General features: G+C 49.8%; 2 protein-coding genes across 2 annotated transcripts; one reads left to right on the top strand and one right to left on the bottom strand.

Annotated features, from left to right (window-relative positions):
* Positions 1 to 5,748: 5,748 nt before the first annotated feature.
* On the bottom strand, positions 5,749 to 18,939 carry NHSL2 (NHS like 2). Its single transcript, XM_090264016.1, has 8 exons — positions 18,921 to 18,939; positions 18,396 to 18,551; positions 15,329 to 15,456; positions 14,826 to 15,021; positions 12,871 to 13,002; positions 9,087 to 11,399; positions 7,421 to 7,553; positions 5,749 to 6,583 (listed from the first exon to the last, which is right to left on the bottom strand). The coding sequence occupies exons 1-8, from the start codon at positions 18,937 to 18,939 to the stop codon at positions 6,259 to 6,261; spliced, it is 3,402 nt and encodes a 1,133-aa protein (XP_090120142.1). The 3' UTR covers positions 5,749 to 6,258.
* Positions 18,841 to 21,530, top strand: RTL5 (retrotransposon Gag like 5). The gene has a single exon (XM_090264706.1). It carries the CDS (start codon positions 19,054 to 19,056, stop codon positions 20,728 to 20,730), a length of 1,677 nt encoding a protein of 558 aa, XP_090120832.1. The 5' UTR covers positions 18,841 to 19,053; the 3' UTR covers positions 20,731 to 21,530.
* The last annotated feature ends 4,365 nt before the right edge of the window (positions 21,531 to 25,895 follow it).

Below are 25,895 nucleotides of genomic sequence, written 5' to 3'. Positions count from 1 at the left end.
TGCCCTACTTCAAATAAACACCATTTACAAAAGTTCACACTAAAAGAAGAAGTAGAGGCTTTTAGGGAACATCACAAGAGGATTCTTTGTTTTTCAAAAGAAATCACCAAAAAATTCCCTTACATAGAAAGCTTCTCGCCTAAAAAATGGAATTTGATGCAAAAAATCCATTTTTCAAACAACTTTTAAGGAAAACATCCATTGTACAAAGTAGAGCATATATATTGAATTTGGAGGAAAATTAATGTTTCTAAACTGAAAATCAGATTCATCTTTCAGTTCATGAACTAAAGAACTCTTGATCATTTTTTCATTACAGCATATATATTGGTTCACTGAAATATCTGAGAAATTTATGTGTCATAAAAGTAGAAGCCAGCTGTAGGTCTTCTATAAATGTAGTGCTTTAAATGAAAAAACACTGAACCCAAAGGCAGGAGACCTGAGATAGAGGCCGGGCCCTGCTGCTGTGTGACCTTGGGTGAGTTATTTAACCTTTCTGGACCTTAGTTCCCCATCTATAAAATGAGAAGTTGGTCCCTTTGAGCTCTAATATTCCATGACTACAGATAAATATAGAAATAAGATAAATACAACAATCTAGAAATAAGAAATATTCCCTAAAGTAAGCTTTGGAGTCAGTAGAAAAAAGTAGCAATGAAATATAATAAAAAGAATAAAATTTTAACTACTAGCCAGAGTAAATATATCTCATTTAAAAATTAATGAAAGATTTGCAATTTACAATTGATCAGGAGAGATAAGAACATACACATTGATATTTCTTCACCATCATACATACAGAGGAGGAAATGAGTTTGGGGTGACTTGTACAATGAGCACGATGCTGTGTTTGCATGCATAACATTCTATAAAATTGGACATTAGAAAAGCTCAACACCACGTAAGGAATAAATTTCTATAAAGCTTGGCATTAAAGAGAGGCTAAGAGGGGTTAACTGGTTGTTCCAGTTCATATTTTGTTCGAGGATTTGTTGATATCAAATTCCGCTATTGAGGCAAAATCTTAAAATTGAATATACTTCTGCCAGAGCCCTTCTAGAGAACAGCAAGTAATTGATTCAGTCTGATGATTTCTTAACACTAAACAACACATACCTGACCAACATGACAATATATATCACTTAGCCAGAGACTGATCACTGTAATGATAGCAGAAATGATGGGAAGGCTGGAATCATTCGGAGAGTTGTTTGTGGCTGTAGTGATTCGGGAGCTTGAAGAAGTAACATCACCAGGAGAGACACTTGCACGTGCACACACGCACCTCCCCCGCACATTCCAAGGCTGCTGCTGCTGCTGCGGGTCCTGGCACCATACTTTGAGAGGCACTGGTTTAGATTTGAGGCTTTACTGAACAAAATATGTACCTATTTCACACACCCAATTACCTATGCAAATTCTTTTTTGCTAAACATATTAAAAGTATCTCAAATGTGTGTCTATAACCATTTACTACTGTATTCCTCTATAAATGTGTTTCCGAGTCTTCTAAAACTTTTTCCATTTAATGTCATTGTTTAAATAATTATAATGTTTGTTGCCCTTTGACAAAGGCAGCTGTTTGTACCTCTTTCCCTCTCTCTTGTCTGTTTTAAATCCCTCATCACTTATAGCTGAAATACACGCAAAGGCTTTTAGAAGAATCTGGTCTCATTCTCACACCAAGCTAAAGTGATAGCACAAAACATCGATGGCGAGGAGCAGAGGCTCATGTTCAGTAAACTTGTATCTCCAATAAGTTTAAAAGTCACCACCAATACTGGACGACTGACATTGACTGGACAATATTGGACACTTTCACCTCTCACAAACAGGACACATCTTCACAAACTCTTTAAATCCCTTTGTTTTTACTCAAATGATAAATAGCATTAATTCCATTTGTGTAAAAATGTTAATGTACAATATGAATTATCTAGGCCTTTTCAGTGGCTTTTAGTAGCATTTCTGAGAGTTCCTTGGTTGTAGCCACACTGAACAGCACTGGGTATCAGAACAATTGAGTCGACCATCAGTAATTTACTAAAATAATTCCAGGAGATTAATGTATTTTCTAGATTCTGGAGTTAGCTGTCAGGGAATTTGGCTTTTCCATGGTGGAAAAAAAAAACACTTCTGCAGCTAATTGATGCCTAAAATTCTACAAGTAGAATTTCATTCCTTTGGCATAAAGTTTTTCCCCTGTTAAACTGCAAACGACCTTCAAAAGAGGTAGCATTGAGCCTTATAACCTCAAAGTAAAGGAATTTATCCCTTTCCTGAGAGCACGCTTTTCTTAGCTAGGAAGAGAACAAACTCGGAGGCACTCAGAAGAGTTGGTGCAGGGAAGCAAGGACTGGGAAGAATGGAGCAGAAAGAGGAGACCCAAGATCCCAATGACAGACCTCCAACTCATTCGCTATTTTGCTGACGGGCTGTCCTGTCAGCATCCCTTACTATAAGATGGGTACTAACTTGCCACTTGGAGCAGGTTACTTAGAAAGCAGCCCTGTTTTCTGATAACAATGAAGACTCTTGGATGTACATAGGCATACAAAGGTTTGGAGTAGTAGAAAAGCAGATGGCAGTAAAAACATCTGGTGCAACAGGCGGGGAGTTATCCCCTCAATCAGAAGAAGTGTACTTGTTCGTAGGAAGAAGAGAAACTGATGTTACTCTATGGAGTGCAAATGGCAGAGCCAGGACGAGGGGAAGGCACTTGCACAGCCCTCACAGTGGCCACCTCCTTATATTTTTCACCCCAGGTGCCTCGTTCACCTCCCTCCAGTCCTGGCCCTGGCAAATTATATTCAACTGAAAGCTCACCATTGTGTTACAGATCTGGTGCTAAGAAAAGGCTGCACCGGTGCAGAAAAGAGCACTGACCACGAGCTCGTCTTTTTCAGGGAGCAGTGCATTTATGAGGACGAGGGTGGGTGCGTGGACAGATCTGCTCAGACTGATAAGTACAGTGGGACCGTGAATCAATGCGTGGGATCTAGAGAAGAAAAATGGATGTCTGGTAACATGCTGGTTGAATTTCCTTTGTCTTTGCACATTCAAGGTGATGTCTGCAGATCAACTGGTCGATTTGTGGTCATGAAGCTAACATGAATTCATTTGATGCCCTGCTCTTGCCTCCTTCAAGGGGGAGCTGTCAGCTAGGGATGCAGTTCACAGGGGTTGCGACTAAGGGGCCAGGTGGGGCCAGGTGGAAGTCCCAGGAGAGAGACTGAGACAGGCAAAGGAGAGGAGACGCCAGTGAAACTTCTTGTTATGCTGAGAGTGACTTGCTCTCTATCCCCAACATCTGAACCACAAATAGGTAGTGAATACCCACCAAAGGCAAAGCACTCCTAACTACCGATTAACCTCCTCTCCTGGGGATGACTTCCTGCACTCCCGACTGGACTGAAGTCAGTCTAGCAAAGCCACCTGCTGCTATTGGTTCGAATCAGAGAAAACAAAGGGGCAGAAACAACTCAAATTGGAAGCTGACCTCCTGGGGCCAACTTCATGTCACTTGCACCTCTTCTGTATTCCGCCTCCAGAAATTATTATTATTATTCACACTAGTAATAGTGGCAGTAGTAGGTTCTCTGAAAGCCTTTCTGGAGGGGCTTTCAGCCTCTCTTCTCCAGTCTCAGCAGAGTAGGTGAAGAAGGCAGCAAATACTGTGGTTTGTGCCTGGGTGGGAGAGAGAGTTGGTGTTACGATAATCGAAGGGAGGAGAGAGGTTGAGTGTTACAAGTAGGAAAGATGTTTGCTGTTATGTTCATTGATGATTGGTAGAAATTGGACAGTTTGGTTGTTGTTTGTTGGGAACTAGGTCCACCTGTTGCAAAACATTAAGTGAATATTTCTAGTCCTCCGTGTTACCTCTAACCATACAACCTCTGCCCCAAATCCTCTTGTGCTAATGGGAACACAACTGGGCATTTCAGGGCCACAGTGAAGATGTAGATGTTCTCAAAATTCTAGGCATACAGAGTGTTGTAGAGGAAAATAAGACTCAAGGTAATTGAAAAACATACAGGTGTGTAGGCATTCAACTTAGAATCTTTTGGGGAAACCAACAGAGGTAGCAATGTCAGGGGAGAGGCAAAACCCACTAGAAGTAGCAAACAAGAAGCTTCCAGAATAATCAGTAATAAGTCCTATACTGTGTGAGTCGCATACTTGGCTTTAGAATTCAGCTATTCGTAATGGTTCCCAAGGAGAAGGACCTGGCTGCCTTTGACCTCTGTTAGGCAAAAGCACAAACTCTCCTTCATTTCCCTACTGAACAAGATGTTTGCATCTTTGGGAATTCTGAGTCTGGGACAGACAAGTGTGGCATTGATATATAAATTAAGGCCAGGAAGGAATCTATTTTGTTTTAGGTAAAACCCCTGAAATTAGGTCAGGTCCTTCAAACCAAATAGTTTGAATGCTTTCAAAAGCACCTGGAATTCTGCTGTTTATTATTTTAAGTGGCTTCTGTCTAAATCATGGGGGAGTGCTGATTGTGATGGAGTGGGTGGATCTGGCCTATACTCAGAAGTCTAGAATTCAGAACTGTACCAACCAAGGGCCTAGGCCTAGGGCTTCTGTGTGAGAGCTTTAAATCTTCTCAGCACTCAGTGTGGTTTCTTAGCTGCTCTGTCCCCCTGGAGTGTGGGCAGCTGTGCTAAGAGCTTGTTTCTCTTTTGTGAGCAACGCGGCCTATCAAAATCAAGATCTGCTTGTTTCTGGGGCAGTTTCTGCATCCTCCAGGAGGCTGACCAATGCATGTGTTGGGTGGAGGGGGGTGAAGGAGGAAGGGGTCAGGGAACCCTCTTTGTGAAACAGGCTACAATTGCATTTGACTTCTTTTTCCCTCTTGAGATGGTGAACAATTACCCCTCCATGATCGGTCAGCCAGTTTTCTTTGTTCAACGCTTTGTCTGTTTTTACCCCAGACACAAGACATGAAAATCAAATGAATCATTGCTCTTGCTTTGCTTAGAAAATTGAACTGACAAGAACACTTAGTGCCTATAACCTTTGGGGTGGAGCAGGAGGGATCCCAATGTTTGTTCTGGGGCTCCATCAGCAACCCATTTAGCCAGTTCTTACCCTCTCTCCCCACATGGTTAACAGAAAGTTGATCAAACTGCATAACCCAAGTGGCAAAAAGTAGGCCTTTTTCATATGTGTCATGGGCCATAGCAACTGGCAAGGCTGCCTTTTAGATTCTGGATATATCCTTAGTCTATATGTTCTTAGTTTGGGGCCGTCATAAGACTTCCTTTAAACAAAACCAAACCAACCACAAGCCACACTTACTTTCTCTCCTCCTTGAGCCTTTGATGACGCTGTTCCTTTTAGCTAATTACTTCCTGTAATGAATGTTATATGCAAATGAAATGAGAGTTCTTCGAATGCAGCATAAGCTGGGCACAGATCCTAGCTATCACTGTCAACAGACACTTGAAGGATCTGAAGGCGCGTGTGCGAGTCCCCTGGGCGAGATCAGAGTGAACAAATGACTGCCTTGTTTTTGGCTGAGCTTGGTTCATCCAAAGCAACTTGATCCTGACCTTTTCTAAGGGTTGGGGGTGGGGGGAAGGGTCTGTATGTTATTGAAACTCATCACCCTGATCACCGTGTAGACAATCAAACTGAAAAAGGCATGAAGTTTGGGACAGAGTAACATTCATATTTTGCACAAAAGCCATACAATCAACCCCCATGCCGAAATAAGTGCACACCTGCAGACCTCTAGAGGAAGAGAGCTACACCGTGGTTGAAGAGGCATCAGAGTCTTTCTGTTTCTCCGCAAAGTCATCAAGGCGTCGCCAGGAAAGCGAAACATCAGCAATGGCTCCCCGTGTCTCCAGGTTTGGCAGCCCTCAGTCTGCTCTCAGACTGTGCCCCTCAGTGACAGGAGCCAGGGATGGAGCAGCCAGTCATTGCTTGAAAAGAATGGCACATGAGTCCTTGCATCTGAGAATGTCTTCTTCGTGCACACCACTGGCGGGGAATAAGGAGAAAATCCGCGGTCAGCAATGGCAAGATGTGAAGTATGACACTGTAAAATGTCTGAGCATGATGAAAGTGCCTGATGATTTTAGTTCGCGATAAAGTGGTCTCTCTCCTGATGTCCAGAGTGTGAAGGAAAATAAAAGAAATGTAGGCTCTTTCGATATGTTCATGGTTTCTTTTAAAAAACTCTTCTCTTCCCCCTTTTCTACTCAAGTTTAGTAACTGAACCTTACTGGCTCAACCCGGGGCTTAGGTACTGGGGCTATCGGTGGTGTCGTAGTCTTTTGAAAATTGTGCGATAATTCTCCGAGCCAGTGGGTTAGTGGTCTTCAGCAGTTCGGCTGCCGAGGGGCGGGACCTTGGAGTTGCTTTACTTCCCTTCTTCTGCAGCAAGGCCTTGAAATCATCGTTTCTGCCAGCATCTAGGCTGGCACTGCCGCTTGACCCTGCAGAGGCAGCCGACTCACTAATTGGAGAATCAGCTGTGTTCCTTATTGGTGAGTGGGAGCTTGGTCTGCTGCCTCCCGCAAAGGCCTCCCCAGGCTCCTTCCAGCCAAGCAGCTTTCTTTTGGACCTAAATAAGAGAAATTTTGCTTTGAGTGAATTTGTGCGGTGGACATTTCCTAATGCTTCATATAACTTCATGTATGGCAGTGACGCAGTCTGGGACAGTCTATGCAGCAGTTTGGCAAGCAGTCGCACTCCCCAGCTTTCTCTCCTGCCACTAAGTCCTTGGGCTCCCTTGTCTGGGCCCTCTTGCTACACTCCTTTCAATGCCTGCAGCTGGAGTCTTTGGCCTGCACCTGCAGGCTCAGTCCTGCTCAGGTTCTGGGACTGAAAAAGAATTTAAGAAGCCAAGGCTAGTAGCTCAGTGACTCTGAATCAAGACAACCTGGGAGTTGACCCTGCTCTAAACTGGTGATCCAGCTGCAGTAACTGGGCCCTTTCCAATTTCCTCCTCACTGAGCCCCTGCTTGCTTCCCCTGTACAATAACTGGGTCCCCATCTGGTCCCCCTTCACCTTAAGTTCCTGCTCTGATAACCAGCCTGGTGCCCCACTTTACTTCTTGATACGATTTCTTTTTGTACAAAGAATTCTGTGAAGGGTTAAATGTCTCTGACTGTAGACAAAGCTGTGAGAAAGCAGATGGAGCCACAATAGGCTGAGCAGTTGCTAGGAAACGAGGGGCCTCTCACTTGGCACCTGGTCCTCCCTTCCCCGCCCCTCCTCCACTTTACCCAAAGATGTCAGTGAATTGGCGACATGAGGCCCTGGACTGCTTTCACATGTGTGGGTATCTGAGCTTAAGTCTCCAGTTTCAACTCCAATGGCTGCTTAGAGGGAGCAGTTTGTCTTTTGGTATAAAGAGGAAAGGCAATTACAATAGGAATGAAGGAAATTGGTCCCGACCTGTGTATCACAGTAAATAAATCTTCAGTTGTGCGTGAAGCCACAAACACGTCATCATCATCTTCTGCAATCCATTCAGCTGTTTTATCACTGATAATGCTTTTCTCTTCAGTGCTGGGTTCCATCGAACTCCCTAGGTGTAAGAACCAGAAGGAATTACTTGGACCACAAGAGTGGGGACAAAGCACATTCTCATCTGTATTTCATTTGATGCTCAAAGCAACTCTGAAAGAGCAGCAGGGTGGGGACTCTTAATGTCTCCATTCTGCAAAGGAATATGATGTTCTGGAGGTTAGTGATTTGGACAAAGCAGACCGAGTGCTGAAGATCAGCTTGGGCCCCTGCTCTCTCCTGCCTCTTCTGTTACAACAGGCTGCTTGAGCATTCTCTTGCTTGAAACGTGTCGTTTTTAAAAATCAAGGAGCTGAGAGCAATCTAAAGCAGTGACTCAACCAGTGGGTAGGAGTGGGACCTACCTGAATTTCAGAGGGAGCCTGAGGGGTTTGAGGAAGAATACTCTAAAATTACCTCTGACTTTGATTTGTTTGAATGTTTTAGTCACAATGACTTAATTTATGTTGAAAGTCCAGATCAACTTAAGGGAGGCCATACAATTTTGATGTCTGGTGTTAAGAGTTGAAAAAAGAAAGAGAAACATAGATGAGCCTGAAGGACATTATACTTTGTGAAGTAAGCCAGTCACAGAAAGACAAATACTGTATGAGTCCACTTCTACGGGGTCCTGAGAGGAGTCAGATTCAGAGATGGAAAGTAGAAGGGTGGGTGCCAGGGCTAGGGGGAGGGGGCAATGGGGAGTTAGTGTTTCATGGGGACAGAGTTCCAGTTTTGCAAGATGAAAAGAGTCCTGGAGATGGACGGCGGTGATGGCCGTCCCACAGTGTGAGCACACATAACCCTACCGAACTGTACACGTAAAATTGGTTAAGGTGGTACATTTTATGTTATGTGTAGTTTGCCACAATGAAAACAAAAAGAGATGGGGGGAAGAAACCAAAAAGGATGAGAACTATTATCTGACTTAGTCTTATTGTTCCAGAAAGAGCTAACCATCCAAGGTGAGCTCCCTCTCCTCTCGAAAGCCCCGCTGCTGGTAACACATTCCATTGCTTCAGAAGCCTGCAAGCCCACCACATCACTTGAACTCAGCCTGGGAGGGTTCCCAGTCTTATGTATGAAACTAAACTCAGTGTGGCTAGTGCAAAATACTGTACAGTGAAGTAGAGGGAGAGAGCAAGGGAGAGAGGGAGGGAGTGGGGGAGTGAGAGAGGCAGAGAGACAGAGAGAGACAGAGTCAGAGAGAGAGAGAGAGTGTGTGTGTTCCTAGGGCAGGGGAAGCACATGCTAGACTAGGTAGATGGGCTCCTAAGGTCCTAGGGTACTAAGACCTAGTTTAAGTTCATTACCTCAGCACTGGGGCTTCCAGGGTAGAGTGGCTCAAACTGAGCCTTGCAGATCTGCCCCTAGTCAGTTCTGATTACAAGGGCAGTGAGGGCTATTTAGAGTAACCCAGACTGTCAAGAGGTGTCCCTACTGGCTTAGGCATCCCGGGGTCAGGACCACGGGGCACTGGCTTCTGCCTCTGGCACTCCATTCTCAACCTCATCTCTCCTGGGATTGAAAGGGAAAGCCAGCAAAGTTTACTAACCCAGAGGGCTTGCCTCCCTTTCCCCGTCAGCCTGTGGGGTTGAAGTGGTCCTTGTACCAGGTGATTGCAGGTGGTCGCCGGCGGGGGGACACTTGGCATCTTCCTCCAAGGTGATGATGGGGCTGACAGGCAGCCTTGGTTCAGCCCCATAGGCCTCCATGTGAGCGGTGGGTGAGGTGAGCGGCAGGTACAGCACACTGGGCTTTTTTGGTACAGGAGGTGGAATCTTGCCTTTCTTCTTCTCAGCTTGTTCCTGGCTCTGGAGGCTAATCCTCTCGGGCAGGGCTCTTGCCTTGGAGCCCTTGTCCTCTGCGCTTCCCTGGGGAGGCTGCTGTGTTCCTGAGCAGAAAGCACCAGAGGAGCTGGCAAAAGATGTGAAAACAAGAGATGAGGGTGCCACAGACTCCCCTGGGCTTCTGGCCTCTGAGAAGCTGGAGGACTTTGGTTTCTGCACCGCCGTGTACGTGTCTGGAGGGAGTGGCCTCGTGTGTTGAACTGAGCTCTTAGGGGTCATGGCCAATGTAGGCGAAGTGAGTGGGTACTCCTCGGGGACAGATGGTGGCTTGTGGACCAAGCTTGGAGGCCTTCGGGCCAGTGGGGGTTTCTCGGCTATGGGAGGTTTCATCTTTCTCTCTGGCAAGGTAAAGACTTCTCCCGATTCCTCAGCATAGTCAGGGCTCTCGATGTCATCTTCTGGCTCAGATTTGCTGACTGACCTCAGGCGAACAGAACGTAGGTCAGACTGAGTAACCATGGGCATGATTGGCTGATTGGGACTAGTTTTCTGCAGCAGCTTGGCTCCGAAATTTGTATCTGAGTGATGTCTGCTCACCTTGGTTTTGCTTCGGATAGAGATACTCATCCCAGAGAGATCCAGGTAGGTAGATGAGGTCAATGGTAGGTCAAATGACAGTCGTGACTTGGAAATTTTCTCCATTGGCGACGTTGGGGGTAGTGATGATTTCCTCTCGGGTACCACTGGACGCACCCGAGCACTGCCACTTGGAGGGGGCAAGTGACCCAAGGTCAAGGACATGGAGACAGTGGGTGTTGGTGTCTCTGACTGGCTGGAGTATCCACTGGACGGTGACATCAGCCCAGTGGGCCTTCCTGGGGAGGGCACCTCCCTGGCCTCTACCTCGATGGACAGTTGGGAAGGTGTAGTAGCTCTGGATGTGGAAGGGGAGGCAAGAGACTCTGAGCTGCCCTGCACTGGCGTGCACTCAATGACTGTGGTGCCAGTGGCAGTGCTGGAGCTGGACAAGGACTGGTAGGTGTCACCAGACTTCCAGTCAGTAAGATACCAGTGGTGGGAGAATTGTGTACCTTCTGGGTCTTTGAAGGCTGGCACGGCCGGGTGACCCTGGGATGAGTGATGTCCTTGGTGTTCCAAGGAGAGGCAAAGGCTCCTGGGCCTCTGGTCCTTGGATAGTGCTGACCCGCCTTCTGGTGAGAGGCCTGGCTCCTCTTTGACCAGTGAGACACTGCGCATTGGTGGGGAAGGCTTCTTTTTGGCCTTCTTGAGTGAGATACTCTTGGATCGCTGCCTTCTGTGCTGGGCCTCCTGTTGGGAACTCAGGGAGGCAATGTTGTCAGCACTGTTACTGCCTTCAGAACTTGTGCTGGCATAAGGCAGGGCACAGGCTTCACTGGACTTCTGCTCCTCGTTGTAGTCCGCATCTGCGGTGCCTGAGTCTGTGGGCACAGACAGTGACCGCTCTCGGAACCTAGCCCCACCTGGGCCTGTCTCCAGTCTCGAGGTACCACCACCAGTCAGAAGGCCAGTCTTGAAGGGTCGCTCTGATACTTGCCTTCGTTGCATAGGATGTTCAGAATAGCCAGCTGACCCACTGCATCCTGCTGGGTTGTCACGAGTGACAAAGAGGGTAGCAGCCTCCTTAGGAACCAGAGGTGGCAGTGTGTGCAGAGAGACCCATGCATTCCCAGAGGAAGGATTTTTTCCATTTTCATTGACTTGATTGCTCTGACCAGTGGCACTCGGAGTCATGTAGGTAAAAGCATCTCCCTTCCAGGAAGCAGAGAATGTGGATTCTGTTGGTCCATTGCAAGAACTGGGGACACTATACACCACTCCCATGCTTTCCATGCCAGGAGGTTTTGTGCCGCCACGCGCCTGGAAAGGTTCTTCTGGATCACTAGACGGATTTCTCAGTACTGGTGAGCTGAGATTTGGGAAACGAGCTTCCTGACCAACTGCAACTCTTCCATGAACACCTTCTGGAATGGAATGACTGGACTTGATGTCTGAGCTGGTCGAGCGAGCCACCCTGCCTGTGGGGCTGTTGCTGTGACCTGGAGGAGGGAAACACAGAATGTTAGTGGGGCAGCCAAGGATTCCCTGGCAGCTCCCGTAGCAGCAGCACCAAACTTTTGCCAAGAACCATTTGCCAACAACTTGGTCAGAATTCCTTGGTTCTTCCTTTCCATAGATGAGAATGCGGGGGAAGTTGGGTCCTTGCCCATTGTGACACAGTGAGCCACGGGGTGCCCTTGGATTGTCCAGATGGCTGCCAAGGACTTTTCAGCTTTGATTATTCCTTTTGGAGCTGAAGTGACAGGTGGGGAGTACCTTGTATTTTTCCTGGGCTTTCACCCCAGGCTCATGAAAGTGTCACAGACCTCACTCAGCATTCACCTCTCCGGAGATGAGAGCAGAGGCTTTTTAACTATAAAGGGCAGCACTGTGTGACTTTCAGCTCCAGCAATGAATCCAGAGTATGCCACAGCTGGAAAGGCCAGAGTCTAGTTGCATTTTTGGCACCTGTCACTTTTTAGCTTTGCAACAGGAGAGACTTAAGATAAGCTATGGCCCTGGCTGGTGTGGCTCAGTGGATTGAGTGCCGGCCTGTGAACCGAAGGGTCACTGGTTCGATTCCCGGCCAAGGCACATACCTGGTTTGTGGGCCAGGTGCCCAGTTGAGGGAGTGTGAGAGGCAGCCAATAGATCTATCTCTCACACATTGATGTTTCTCTCACTCTCCCTCTCTCTAAAAATAAATAAATAAAAACCTTTAAAAAAGATAACGATGCCCATCTTTATAAAAAAAAAAAAAAAAGATAAGCTACAGATGTAAGGGAACCATTCAGATGTTCAAAATCCCCAAAGATTTCTCATACACACAACAGTTATTACTGTTCTGTCTTCATTACTATTACTACTGCTGCTATGATAATTTCTAATAATAATAACAGGCACCATCTGCTGAACGCACACTGTGTACCAGGCACATGGTAGGCAAATTACAAACAATAACTCTAATCCTCATGACAACTCCACCAGGTTGGTATCATTATCCACAATTTACAGATGAAGGAACTGAGACTCAGAGATGTTCTTTGACACAGCCAAGGCCTCATGGTTAATAAGTGAAGAGGCCGGGTTCGCATCCTTACCTCTGTTGTCTATGCTCTTTGGAGAGCATTCATGTAACAGCAGTAATGGTTCTGTTAAGGTGGTGCTTTTAGTGATGATTCCCCCCTCTACCTACTTGCCTAAACTTGACATATATGGTTATGTTCCATTTATACTAGGAAACAACAACATAATGAAATTATAGCCTGAGAGACTGGCTCTTCATATTCGGTTGCTCCCCTTGACCAAAGACCCTTGGTTTTCTTTAATGACCACACTGGCCTTTTCAGGATATCCAAAGCCCCTCCCCCCTCAAATTACTCCTGTTCCCCATCACAGCAATACCACCCAGGTGGCAGGATTGGTGGGAGCAAGTGGAAGGGTCTGAGGGATCAGCTGCGGTGGGGTCACCTTGGTCTCGCTGGGAAAAGTTAGAGAATCCAATAATGGTCCGCCTCCGCCTCAGGGTGGATTTGGGGTTCACGGCTGTCTCTGTATTAAACAACGAGTGTCGCAAACTTGCGTGTTTATCAAACTGCTGCCCTGTAGCCAAAATAAAGACACTTGGGTGCATCTTGGTTTCTGTTTACAATACAGTGGAAACGGCCCTGAAGTAGAGAGAAGGGATGATGGCAGTAGCGATGAGCATGAATAGCATCCAGGCAGGTGGCCCTTCTTCCACATCCCTCCCAACATGGTCCCAGACACCCAGAGCCCCAAGGCACACATACTGGCTTTCATAGGCTACGCCCAGGGTCACCTATGAGTCTTAGGTGACCAAGAGCCATGGTTTTCAATCCTGGCTACGTAGGGAAATAAACTGGGCAGCTTTTGAAACTCCAATACCTTGACCCCACTCCAGAATGTTTGACTCTTTGGGAGGAAGGCCCAGGTAGAAACTAGTTCTCAGAATCTCAGACTCCCCAGGAAGTTGATTATTCAGATGTACAGCTTGGGGCAGGAACCATAGCAGGTTGAGATGAGGGCTCACATTACTGTAATCTTTTCTTAAACAGAACAGTGTCTCCAAGAAGCTGCCTCACCCCCACTCCCACCCCCAGCCAGGAAGCTGCCTGACAGTCTGCCCTCCAGCCACCTTTGATTACTTGTTGGTGGTGACTTAGATCTATTTCTCCTAAAACACTGGGTCAGTCTTTGTTGCTGTGGAATTGCTGGGGCAGGGGCGGGGGCAGGGGCAGGGCAGAGTGAAATGGGGTTGAGGTCTGCTGCTCCCCTTACTGTCTGTCATTTAACAGCTTCTAACCGAACCCTCCCCTCTCAGCCTCACAGCAGTGACTCTATGGACAAAGCTCAGGGCCAGCCTTATTGAAAGTAAGATAGAAATTCAGAAACGAAGTGCTCACCATTACTTTGTGAGTCTCTCCTCTCAGTCCTCACTCCTTTTGGTACCTCTCCCTAGGCTGTGGGCTCTATTTCCTGCCTCTAATTTCCTGAGAGGACACCAATGGCACTGGATGACCCCATATCCAGGGAGTGTCACCACATGTGGCCAGAGCTGTCCTCATCATCCTCACCAACATTTCCCAGCTTATCACAGGCCAATGTGGCTCACAGGGTGCCTCTGGTCCCTTTAGGTCATGAAGTCTTCATTTCACCAGGTCGCTGGCCCTATCTTCTTCCGAAATAACCAACCCTCCTCCTTTTCCACTTACAGCCAGTGGCGTGTGGAGCACAAATTAATGATGTGTGTGGTACAAGTGTCACACGTCCCTAAACTCATGTCCAGCTCAGCTACACACATCATTTTCCCCACTCTCAAGGTAGTACTGGGCCCCCCTTTGGTCTTTCCAGCCTTGGTCCCTTTCTGTTACTTCCCTTCTTAAACACTTGCCACGCAAGTCAAGGAGGCCCACCTCACTAGAAGATCAAGTGTCTACTTAAAGTACCATAAGGCCTGTGGTCCATGCCTTAGGTATGACCCTCCCTTTTACCACAAGCATTCTGAACCGCACACTTTCCCTCAGGCTCCTACCCCAACATGGCTTCTGGCACAAGAAGTTTTTTTCCCCCAATCCAGACATAACTCAAACACTTCAAATGTCCACAGATGCTCCAAAGAGCACACACGTTCACAAGGTTTCAGAGTTTTCTGTTCAAGTCAATTTGTTCGCTATCAAAATGGTCTCAGTTAATGTGGCAGTGGCAGCAGAGGGTGCAGAGAGAGCAGCCAGAGCCCCCTCTTCCGCATGCCTCCGTTCCCTGGCGAGAGCCGCGACCTTGACAGTGCAGGCGAGCCAGTAGCAAGGAAAGTCTCGCTCCCTCCCCCAGCGCCCAGTGCACTTGGAGAGGATGGTCTGTAGTTGGCATGGAAGGAAGCAGACAGAGGCGGTGCTAAGCAACTCTACCAGAGATGTTGATGGGCACAATGTCAGAGTGCGTGGAGCAAGGCTGAAGCCACCGCTTCTCCTCTAGGATGGGCAGAGGGAAGGGGCTAGTCCAGGCAACTTGCTTGGCGGCTGTGGTAGACAGGCTCAGGGAGGCCTCAGGGGCCCTCACACCCTGGGTGGTAGTCTCATCCTCGCTCAGCTGCTGTTTTGTAGGCTGTTGGGAAAGAAGGTGATGGGAAGGGTATGCTCCTGACTGGAGATGAGCCATGCCCGCAGCACGGCTTGTCTAAGCAGGGTGGTTGAAGGCTTCGTCTGGGAGGCTGGAAAACGTGGACAGGCTGCCAGGCCAGACACATGCTGTGCCAGGCTCATCTCTGCTGGGTCTCAGGGTAGCTCTGCTGGTGAGCAGAGGGGAGCAGCAGCTTCTGGTGGATAATGTAAGCAGCTTGAGGTCTCCTGTTGATGGGCGCAGGGTGAGCTCTGCATGCTGGCTCTCCCAGGCAGGGGACGAGGCAACTCACCATCAATACAAACTCCAGGCGCCTGGCAGACTGGGGCCTTGGGCTGGGGGTGGGCTCAGGGGCCTCATCAGCAGAGCGGAAGGTCTGCCCCAGCAGTCTGGCCTCCGAGTACTGTTCCTCATATTCTTCTGAAAAACAGCACAGTGGATATACACTCTAGGGGGCCATGGCCAAGTGCCGAGCAAGGGAGGGACCAGGAGCCAGGGCTCTTGCTCTAGCTGCCAGGCCTGACTTGCATGGTTTGTTTAAGAGATTTCCTGGCATCTGAGCCTCTGGATTCGGAACTGGAAAAATGCCTACTCCCCAGGACTCCGAGGGCCGAGGAGAAAAGAGAATCAAGAAGTGTGAGTTGTGCTGGTTCTGGGAGTAAGCCCTTGCCTCAGTGGTCCCCACTGTGCTCAACTTGGAGAAGAGGCTCAGCACGCAGACACCTTTTGCTGCTTTATGCTGTAAGGTCCTCGCTTTGAAGCCCTACAGCTCTTCAGGTTTCCTGCAACCCTACCTGGGAAATGACCTGTGTGAAGCACGGAGAAGTCCAATGTGCAGTGCTCCCTTGGGTGCCAGGAGCTCTTGCTCTAGCTGGCTTCCTGCACCTTAGTCCCACTGTAGGTGGTGACAGGCCCAGGGAAGCTTAGATGAAGGAGAGGGAAGGCAGAGGAAGTGGCCAAGAAGGAAGAAGAAGTTCAGGGGCATTGTCAGGAAATAAGAAGGATGTGTAAGATTTGAATTAGTTTCATTTAAGTAATGAATTCAAAGGAAGTGAGGGAATCCGATGAAATGAAGTGAGGTTGTCAAGAATCAACAGGCAGGGCTCTATGCACGTTTGAGCCAAGACTTCAAGAATCATAAACTTGGAGTCAGGAGTGGTCTCAAAGGTCCTCTGGTCCAACACCCCATTCTGGGCTGAGTGCCTCCTCAGCAGCCCTTCCACGTGCCTCTTCAGCCTCTGCATATACCGGCAGAGGAGGGAGACAGCCTTCCTCCCAAGGCTGCTGATTCCAGCTAAGGACAGTTGCGGCCGTCAGGTGTCAGGAAAGTTCTTCCTTATCTTGAGGTGAAATTTGAAATCTGCCTCCCTCTAAGCCTCCTCCCACCAGTCATAATCCTGCCTGTGGTGACAACACAGAACACACTGACTCTTTTACTGCACAGTAGCTCCTCTCTTATCTGAACACAAGGCTCCTGGTGTCCCTTGGAATCTTGCTTCTCGAAGGTCACCACTTCCCTGGCAAGGAGGTGGGGGTTATGGCTGTAGTCCAGCTGGGTGGCCATCTGCCATTTTCCACTCCCCACAAGCATTAACCCTCGTTGGCATGAATAAATGAGTGCTGAGGTCTTTCCACATTTAATGTTCACGCAGAAAGTGTCTGCTGAGCACCTCTTGGGGATCCAGCCCCCTGCCAGGTGCTTCTGGAAACCCAAGAGATGTGATTCCTTATGTTGACAAGCTTAGTCTGGTTAGGTGGACAAAATATATACCCAGGACTAGTAGCCGAAAGAGTACATGAATGAACAAATGAAAGAAAGAGCAGTTCAGACCTACACAAGTCCTCTTGAACTGGATGGTGCAAAGTGCCTCATATGAGTCCTTATGGAGAGAATGGTGCAAAGTGCAGAAGTCGTGTGAAAGATTTTCTTGGATGAGGCAAGAATAGAACTTTAAAGAATGGGTAAGGATTGGAGTAGGGAAAAGGAAGGGCTTCTAGGCTTGGAAAAGAGTTCTGAATGAGATGTGAGGGCTTGAAGGGGCTATGGAGCTTCTGACTTAGCACTGAGGTTTTATTTGTATTATTTTATGGAGATATAACTTACCTATGGTAAAGTGCACAAATCTTAAGTGTATTAGCTCAGTGAATTCTGACATATGCATGCCCGCCTTGTAACCCCCACCCAGGTATTTGCAGCACGCCAGTAGCCTGTCTCATAGGTCCGAGCTTTAGTACCACTTACAGTGGATAAAAAACCCTCCGGTCAATGTGTATGCTCTTCATATTGTAAGGTTTATATATCAGGGATCACCTTGTTTTTTTATTTTATATTAATTTTAATAATGTGCTTAGCTCAGGTCACGTTCCAAAAGACACATACTGGGAGTTGATGTTACATCTCATCAGGGTGTCTCCAGCAGCAAGATATTCTTGCTAAGCAATTTACACGCACCCTATTTTTAATTCTCAAAAAAGTGTGTCATGTGGGGAATTGGAATTCCCATTTTAAAGGTGACTGATTAATTTGAAGCCCAGAGAGGGTGTGCATCTGCATAATGTCACACAGCTAGGTTGGTGTGTGATTCGAATTAGATTCTAGCTCTGCCTGCTTTCCAAGTGTGGGTTTTCCTCCTCTGCCTGTGGGTGCAGTGTGACTGCTCAGACACTCTAACGGGGACTGTTTATCTGGGTGGGGTGGACCTGGCTTTGCGCACTACTAGCTCAGCACTGAGAGCTCAAGGACACTGGCTTGGGAACTGAGGATGAAGTGAGTGCAAGTAGCTACCCAGAAGACATGTGGACAAGGTTAATGCACGAGTAGAGTGAGCAAAGGCTAGAGTGGGAGACCTGTAGGAGCCTTCTTTGGGTTTGAGTGACAGGATTGCAAGGGCATGGGTGAAGTGGCAAGAGAAGGTCTGGAAGGCAAGTGGGCCACATTGTGGGAGTCCCTCATCCAGCTGTCTTCGGAAATGGTTTGACCCATTGCCCTGTTTCAGTTTTTGTCCTTTTCCCCCATGGAGTCCTGAACTTTAAAAAAAGGAGGTGGTGGTGGTGGTGGACCTTTTAGAATCATGAGTCTAGAAGGTGAAAGATGGAAAATGTCTGTTTTGTTTCTGAACGGGTTTTACACTGTTCGTTCTCTTTCGTTCTCTCTCTCTCTCTCTCTCTCTCTCTCTCTCTCTCTCGCCCTCTCTCGCTCTCTCTCGCTCTCTCTCTCTCTCTCTCTCTCTCTCTCTCTCTCTCTCTCTCTCTCTCTCTCTCTCTCTCTCGCTGGTCCCTGTCCTCTCTTCTGTGCCTCCCTCCAGCCGCTGCGCATCTGGCCTGTGGGGTCCGGACGCAGGCCCGCTCCCTCTCGGTACCTTGCAACAGGCTCTGGAGATTAAACTGCGCCTCGCGAAGCAGCTCCTCTACACTCGGGGGCCTGCCTGAGGAGAGGAACACGTTCACTGGCTGTCGCCATGACGACCTCGAGTGGGCAGTCGCTGTCGCATTTTCCCGACCTGAGTTAGCTGCAGCTAGGGAAGGAGAGAGTCAGTGAGAAGCTCAGCCGAGGGGTGGGCGCGGTGGCCACTGGGCGCCCGCGGTTCCCGAAGTCCCGCCCCTGCTGGGGTGGCGAGGCGGGGCGAGGCTGCACTTAAAAGGCCGGGATCCGGCAGCCGCAACATTTTTCCTCGAGAGATCCTGCAGCAGTCTGCTCTTTCCTGCTCCGCTGGGGGACCGCTGTCTTGCCGCCCGCAACCTCTGCTCGGCGCCTCTACACTCCCGCCGCCGCCCGCCCTCTCCAGTCCCTGGGAAGAGGTAACGCGCTCCGGGCCCTGCCGCCGGGCCTTGTGCCGGGAGCGCCCGCCCTCCGTGCTCGCCCCGGTGGGTGTGGCTCGGCCTACCCCGCGCTCTCCGCGGCATTTCGCTCCCCTCCGGAGGCCCGCCGCATTTCGGCCTCCTTTCACGGCCCCTAGCTCGCCACCCCCACCCGACCCTCCACTCCGCCCGCTCACCCAGGGCCCCGGGAGAGTCCAGATGTCTGAGGCATCAGGAAATCTCAATAGCTTACGCATGGCGAACGTGGCCCTGCGAGAAGAATTAAATGCCCTTCGCGGGGAGAATGCCAATTTGGGCCTTCAGCTAGGAAGAGCCCTGGCAGAGGTGAATTCCTTGCGGGGCAATGTCTCCAGCTACATCCGCTGGCCAGTGCCTGTCCTTGCGGAGGAGAACTTGGAGTTCCCGCTCAACGAGATAGACTCCTTGCCTGAGGGCGAAATGCCCTTCACGCGCTGGCCTCCCCCTCACGCGGAGCCCGAGTGCGCCCCGGAGGAGCTGTTGATCAACGGGACCCAGGACTGCGGTACCTCCGATGGCCAGGTCGACCTTCCCCCGCAGCCCAGCCCGCCCCCGCCGGCATTGCCCCCGCCCGCCTCCAAGGAGCTGCCCGCGCAGCCTCCAGTGCCACCTCTGGAGCGGCCTGAGCTAGAGCCCTTTTCAGGCGACCCGGTCTACCTGCCTGAATTCCTGATGCGGCTAGAAACCTTCATAGCCGATCATGAGGATCATTTCCCTGGGGGTACTGAGCGAGTGGCCTTTCTGATCTCCTTTTTCACTGGTGACGCCAAGGACTGGGCGGTCTCAGTCACCCAGGATGGAAGCCCCCTGCATGCCAACTTCCCGCGCTTCCTGGATGAAATCCGTAAGAAATTCTGTGGCCCCATCCCTCCAAGTGTGGCGAAAAGGGCTATCCGCAAGCTCAGACAGGGAGACTGTACCCTAGGCAGCTATGCAGATGCTTTTCAGTTTCTGGCCCAATTCTTGTCTTGGGATGATTTTCGCCTTCAAAACCAGTTCCTCAAAGGCCTGTCAGAATTCTTCCGCAAGGAGCTTTTATGGTCAACTGAAATGGCCGACCTGGACGAGCTGATTCTCGAATGTGTGGAGATAGAAAGAAAAGTGCGTGTCCCCAAGCCCATCCCGCTCCCTGGGGTTCGCAATATCTTCTTCCCTTTTGCTGCAGACCCTACCATCGAGGGCAGTGGTGAAGAAGAGCGCTACAGTGAGGATGAAGATGCAGAGGTGCGCAGGCACAGGCTCCATGACAAGGACCAGCGGAGTCGTGCGAGAGCTACTCAACAAGAGATGAGGGAGCAGGAGGAGGAGAAGAGGAAGAAGGAGGAAGAGATGAGGAAGAAGGAGGAGGAGATGAAACAGAAACGGGAGGACAACGACGACGAGGATGAGATCGTGGTGGTGGACGTTGTGGACGAGGAAGAGGAGGAGATGAGGAAGAAGAATGAAGGTGAGAATAAGGATGAGGATAAGGGCCAGGAACCGGGGCTGGAGCCAGAGCAGGAGCCAGAAGAGGAGGAAGAGACGGAGGATGAGGCCCAGGATGATGACCTAGATGAGCTGATGGAGGTGGAGCCAACCTACGCCAACGCTTCATCCCAGACTACTGGCTACTATCATGAAAATTTCCTAGATACATCACCTCCAATAATACAGCCCAGCAGACGCAGGAACCAGAATCGAGTCCCACTGCTGGAGGGCCTTCCAGGTACCAATTCGCCTTTCTACAGTTCACCACCACTGATTCGCCGAGCAGGTCGCTTGGGGCAACGCCACACTCGAAGACGGCCCCCGGTGCTATTCCGCCTCACTCCAAGACAGGCGGGGCACCGGGCTTCACGTGGCCGAATTCGCGTGTGAGCACTGGGGTGAGATAGCCACCCGGAACACACCCTTCTATTGCCTTCCCTGCCCCTGCTATTGCTGCCACACCTGCCCCATTTGCTGACCAGTACTTAAGGGACTTCCAGACCTGAAGAACCCTGAAAAAAACCTGTAGAACTCCAGAGCATCTTACAGCTCTGACCAAGGAGTGACACGTGCCCAACCAAGGCCACCTGGGAAAGGAGGGTCAGCGATAGCTGTCCTCTTGACTGGGCACTCTGCTCAGTCCTGCCACAAGCTAGCAAACAGGTTTCTGGGCCTGTTCCCATGAATGAACTGGTCACCCCTTCGTAGTTCCCCTCTAGTTGTTCCTAACCCTGTGTTCTATGGTTTTATCAACTCTGACTGGCTCACCAGGACTTTACCCAATGCCTCACTGATCTGCCCTAATGAGCCAAAGGACAGGCTACACCGAACTCCTAATGCCACTGAGGCTGCTTACTAGACATAATTGATGGAGAGCAGGATAGTATCAAGAATGTACCTAGAAGCCTACACTTGTCTCAGCTTCCAGCAGAAGGGCCCTGAAGAGGACCCTACAGCTAGCCCAGTGAGGGTGGGCAAAGCCACATGTCAACCGGACAACTTGGCTGAGGTTTGTCCTTGACTCACTGAGCAAGCTAGTTCCACCGTCCCACAGACTACTACATCAGGGCCCTTGATCCAGCTTGCCAGACCTGGGGCCCTCTCCTCTTACCACACTGCCCTGCTGGGCATCCCCAGTGGACAGAGCCCAGTGTTACCCCTTCCCTTGATGTTGCCTGGAAGATGAGGGAGGAGGACCAAAAAGAAGCAGCAACAACTAAGTTTGACATTGTGAGGAGTGAGTGTTTCCTTAGGGATGGTGGTCTCTTCCCTGGGCCGGGCCTTGGACTGCAGCCCCCCCAGCCGGAGGTCTTTGCAGGAGACTTGTCATCCTTGGGGGTTCACAGGAGGCCTAACTGGCCTTTCCTTCCTGGACCACCAAGGAGAGGAAAGGCCCAAGGCCTGCTCTTCAACTTCAACTTAAAGGGTTCCTTGGTTCTCAGAAGAGAGAGGAAGTTTCTCTCTACAGAGACTGCAGCCTGGCAGCCAGAACGTCCTCATGTCTCCCATGGGTGAGACACCACAGCCTGATGCTGGGCTTCAATGAGACGGTAAGGCTTGACAGGGTGACTGCATCCTAGCAACTAACTCCTGGGACCTCTGGGTACAAACTTTGGGACCCTTATAAAAAGTCCTGCTGCTTGCCGTGGGTCCAGAAACCACTGCCTGTGCAGTAAAAAGGACACTCTGTGTCACTGGCCACAGAATGCCAGCCAAACCCACTGCTGGCCTGAACTGCCCTTGACACTGAGCTGCCTGCACAGTGCCTGGCAGCTGGGCAAGTGCAGCCAAGGTGTCTGTGGCCAGAGGGAAGGAGGCATCATAAATTAAGCCTCTGTTCTTCACCGGAGCCCGACAGATAACCTCAGCCCAGCCTTAGGATTTTAAGCTTGGAAGCAAGAGGAAGGAGCTGGAGGAAGAGGAGCTACAAAGAAACCCAGTTCGTCTGCTGGCTGGTTGCTGGTGAGGTCTCTGTTCATCAGTGGGAGGTAAGAAGCCCTTTGTTTATCATACATTTCTCAGCTTGGGGGTCAGTGGAGCCAGGTTCCTATAACCTGTTGCCACCTTTTCAAAAGGCCTCCCCTCCTCCAAAGAGAAAAGTGATGCCTAATCATTATAGAAAATTTGGAAAATAGAGAAAACTATAAGGAAAAACAAACAAACAAACTCCAACCATTCAGAACCCCACCACACAGACACAAGTATTATTAACACTTTGGCTGCCTTTCTCTCTAATGCATTCTTAGTGCATTTTGTGAAAGCTGAGATCATGCAAGCTCTTGATCAGCAGGATTTAAAATGGCTGCCACCTATGCAGTCACATGTACTGAGTAATTGAAGTATTCTCCTAATATGTTGGCCATTTCAGTTGCCTGCTTTTCCCTCATCCCCACCAGTGCAGGAGTGAACAAGACTGTAAAGAAAATTTTGTTTGCTTTTCAGCTATTTCCCCAGGAGAGAGATCCAGAAGGGGAAGTGGTGTTCTCCAAGGCTGTGGACCCTGCTGCCCATGTCCCTGCTGGAGAAGTGCAAAGGACAGGTGCCTTGCACCCCCAACCTCCAGGGACCCCTCAGCACAGGCCTTGCCTGTTTCTGTGGTGCTTCCACCCTGAGAACTTGTAGCCTCAGCTGGGGAAAGAGTGGGTGAGCCGTGAGCTGGTTCTTGGCCCCCTGGTGGCAGGGGGGCCTGGGCTTCCCTTTGATCCTCTTTCCTCCTTTCCCAGATCTTCAATATTTGTTCTGATGTAACAGCCACAAGAGCTGTAAGAGGAACTATGGGCTTTGGGCTCTTTCTTGGGTTGAAAGGGGGGGGGGGATGCATGCAGGGGTATGAAGGCAGCCCAAGGATTCCCAGAGACTCGGGAGGAAACCCATTGGAAATAATTGTGTTATTGTTATTGTGTTATTGTTACATTACTGTGTTGTAAAGATAAGAAATCATTCTGTATGCTAAAGCTTTCTCCTCAATAAAAATATAAAGGGTGTGTAAAGACTGTGTGTGTCTGGGTTACTGAGCAAGCGTAGATGGGTAACCGGTAGGCCTCAGGTACTTCCCAGGCACCTTGCCTGAAGCAACCATAGCCTGAACCCTTGCCATCCTCAGGTGAGGAAACTCAGGCCCACTGAGGCTCAAGGGACCTACCCAGAGTCCTATTTATTTGTGCAGGAAGGAAGCGGAGGGACTAGGCATCTTGGGAAATAGTTTAGTTCTCTACTTACTAGAATATAAAGGTATAAATGTCCCAGCTGTACCATCCTATAACAGCACCCCCCCCCCCCGCGGCCCCCACCAGCCCTCAAAACACACACCCCTAAGGACTTTGAAGGGAGGGAGGGAGGGAGGGAGGCCAGGCTGGGTGATGCAGGAGGGCCCTTCCACTTTTTGACACTAGGTGGTGCTGTGTGACACCAATAAGCTAGCTGGTGAAGATTTTTAACCAGCCTCAGTCCACACAGAGACCCTCCCAGCAGGATTTCACTGCACTCATAGCACGTGCGTCAGAAGAAATTGAATCCCATTCTGGAATTTGCTCAAGTTGCCCAGCCATGAATTGGAAATTTTTGTCCTGGTACAGTGGGTGGGAACATTTATTGAGCCCCCTGCTAAGGACAAGTGCTGAACCACGCACTGGACATCCGTTATCTCAGTTCGTTTACCCTCCTCTTACCTCCGAGGGAGGAAACAGGCTTAGAGAGAAGTCACTGGCCCAAGGTTCACAGCTGGTAAGTGGGTCTTTGCAGCTGCCTAGGGCTCAGCTCCTCTCTGCCTCCACTCACGGGCCCTACTGTCTTCTGGTCTGCCCTGCCTGCCACCTGCCCCCCAGCTTATAGGAGTGCAGTGAGAGGCAAAGCCTGGTTTCAGAGGCACATTGGCTCTGCCCCTTTAAGGGGAAGGAAGGAGGCAACCAGTGCGGCTCTGACCATGTGCCAGGCATTTACACCAATATCATCTCATTTCATTCCCACAACTCGGCCAGGTAATGTCTTCTTTTAGAGCTGAGGGGCCTGAATCTCAGCGATATTAGATTCCATAGGGGACTCAGGTCTGTGTGACTCTCAGACTCATAGTCCCTCAACTAATCTACCATGCTGTTGCCCAGCAAAGCCCCTGATGAGCTCAAGCCTAAACCTGACTAGAGTCTTGGGTCTCTGCCCAAACAAACAGGTGTGCGTCAGGTGCACTATCCCTGGAGGCTGCCAGAGAGAGGCAGGCGGCGGTAGTGCAGAGTTTGTGGCGATGAGTTTGCATGAGTGTGTGTCTGACTTTCCCTTCTCGGGAGGGATAGGGCTGTGGGGCTGGGAACTGCATCCATGAGTACTGGGGCCCCCCCATTCCGCTTCAGGGGGTCAGACAAGGTCTCCAGGGGTAAGTGAGCCCAGATGGTGTCACAGCCCATCAGAACAGGTGGGGGAAAGTAAGAGGAGTAGGGTGAGCCTTGCCCAACCCTGCAGCCGGAATCCCCATGAGTAAAGGGAACAGGGTCCTGAATTCCAGTCCGACCCTGCCACTGGCTCCATTTGGGACTTGCGTGAGTCCCCATTCCTACTCAGGCCACGGTCACTGTAGGGTCCTCGGGGCCTAGCATGCTGCTGGGTACACAGGAGGATCTCAAGCCTAGTTTGGTACATAAATGAAGAAGTGAGTGAATAAGTGGGCTGCCGGATGCAGACCTACATGCTGCATGCGAGGGGCATCTGCAGGTGGCCTGAAGCCAGGAGGACTAGAGGCTCTTCTCCAAAATGCAATTGGAAGCCCCCAATCTCCCTCACCTGGAAGGGTGCGCAGAAAAGGCCTTAGGTGCACGTGTGAGACCCTGCAGTCAGGTTCAGAAAACCAACAGCAGGAGCTTGGGTGGGGAAGATGTGGCTTAGAAGAAACTTGTGAAAAAAATTCTAGGAACTCGAGCTGATGGGGCTCAGGATGAGTCAGCAGACTGGGTGGCAGAAATGCTAATGCCTTCCTGGGCTGCGCCTGCAGAGTGGGGGGAGTCCAGGTGACCCGCAGGCCCCGCTTGGGCTCCTGGCCACACAATGGAAGGTGATCAGGTCGCACCTCACAGAAGCCCTTTTGCATGTCGGGAGTAAGGACGTATTAGAGTAAAAGAAAGGGAGAAGGGAGGAAAGAGTGGGGGCAGCAGAAGAGTGACAGGGACGGTGAGAGCTATAAAAGTCCCGTTCCCAAGGGATGGAGGAAGGCAGGAAAAATCTCGCTGAACCCATTGTTCCCCTCATTCATTCTGCGAGGAAACTGGCAGCTCCAAGTCCCTCGCTTCATTTGCAGAATTCTACTGTGAACTCCAGCAGTTTGACATTCACAGCTCTTAAATGGGCACCCTCCGCTCACACCCACCCCGATGGAATCACAACCTCCAGGAATGTCGAGTTCTAAAAAGCACCCTAGGCGAGTCTAATGCCCTGCCCAGCCAAGTGCAGAAGAGAGTCCTGGGGACTAAGTGGCCCAGGGATGGTTAACGGCCAGTTTAGTTCTGAGCCTTCCCACAGAGCTCTCCAGAGCAGGGAGCCAGCCTGGAGATCCTGCACTAAAGCACATAGTA

This window comes from Furipterus horrens, unplaced genomic scaffold (genome assembly GCF_987537825.1).
Source record: "Furipterus horrens unplaced genomic scaffold, mFurHor1.1.pri manual_scaffold_17, whole genome shotgun sequence".
Lineage (NCBI taxonomy): Eukaryota > Metazoa > Chordata > Mammalia > Chiroptera > Furipteridae > Furipterus > Furipterus horrens.
Note: the sequence above shows the minus strand (reverse complement) of the source record. Positions and strands in the feature narration are given on the sequence as shown.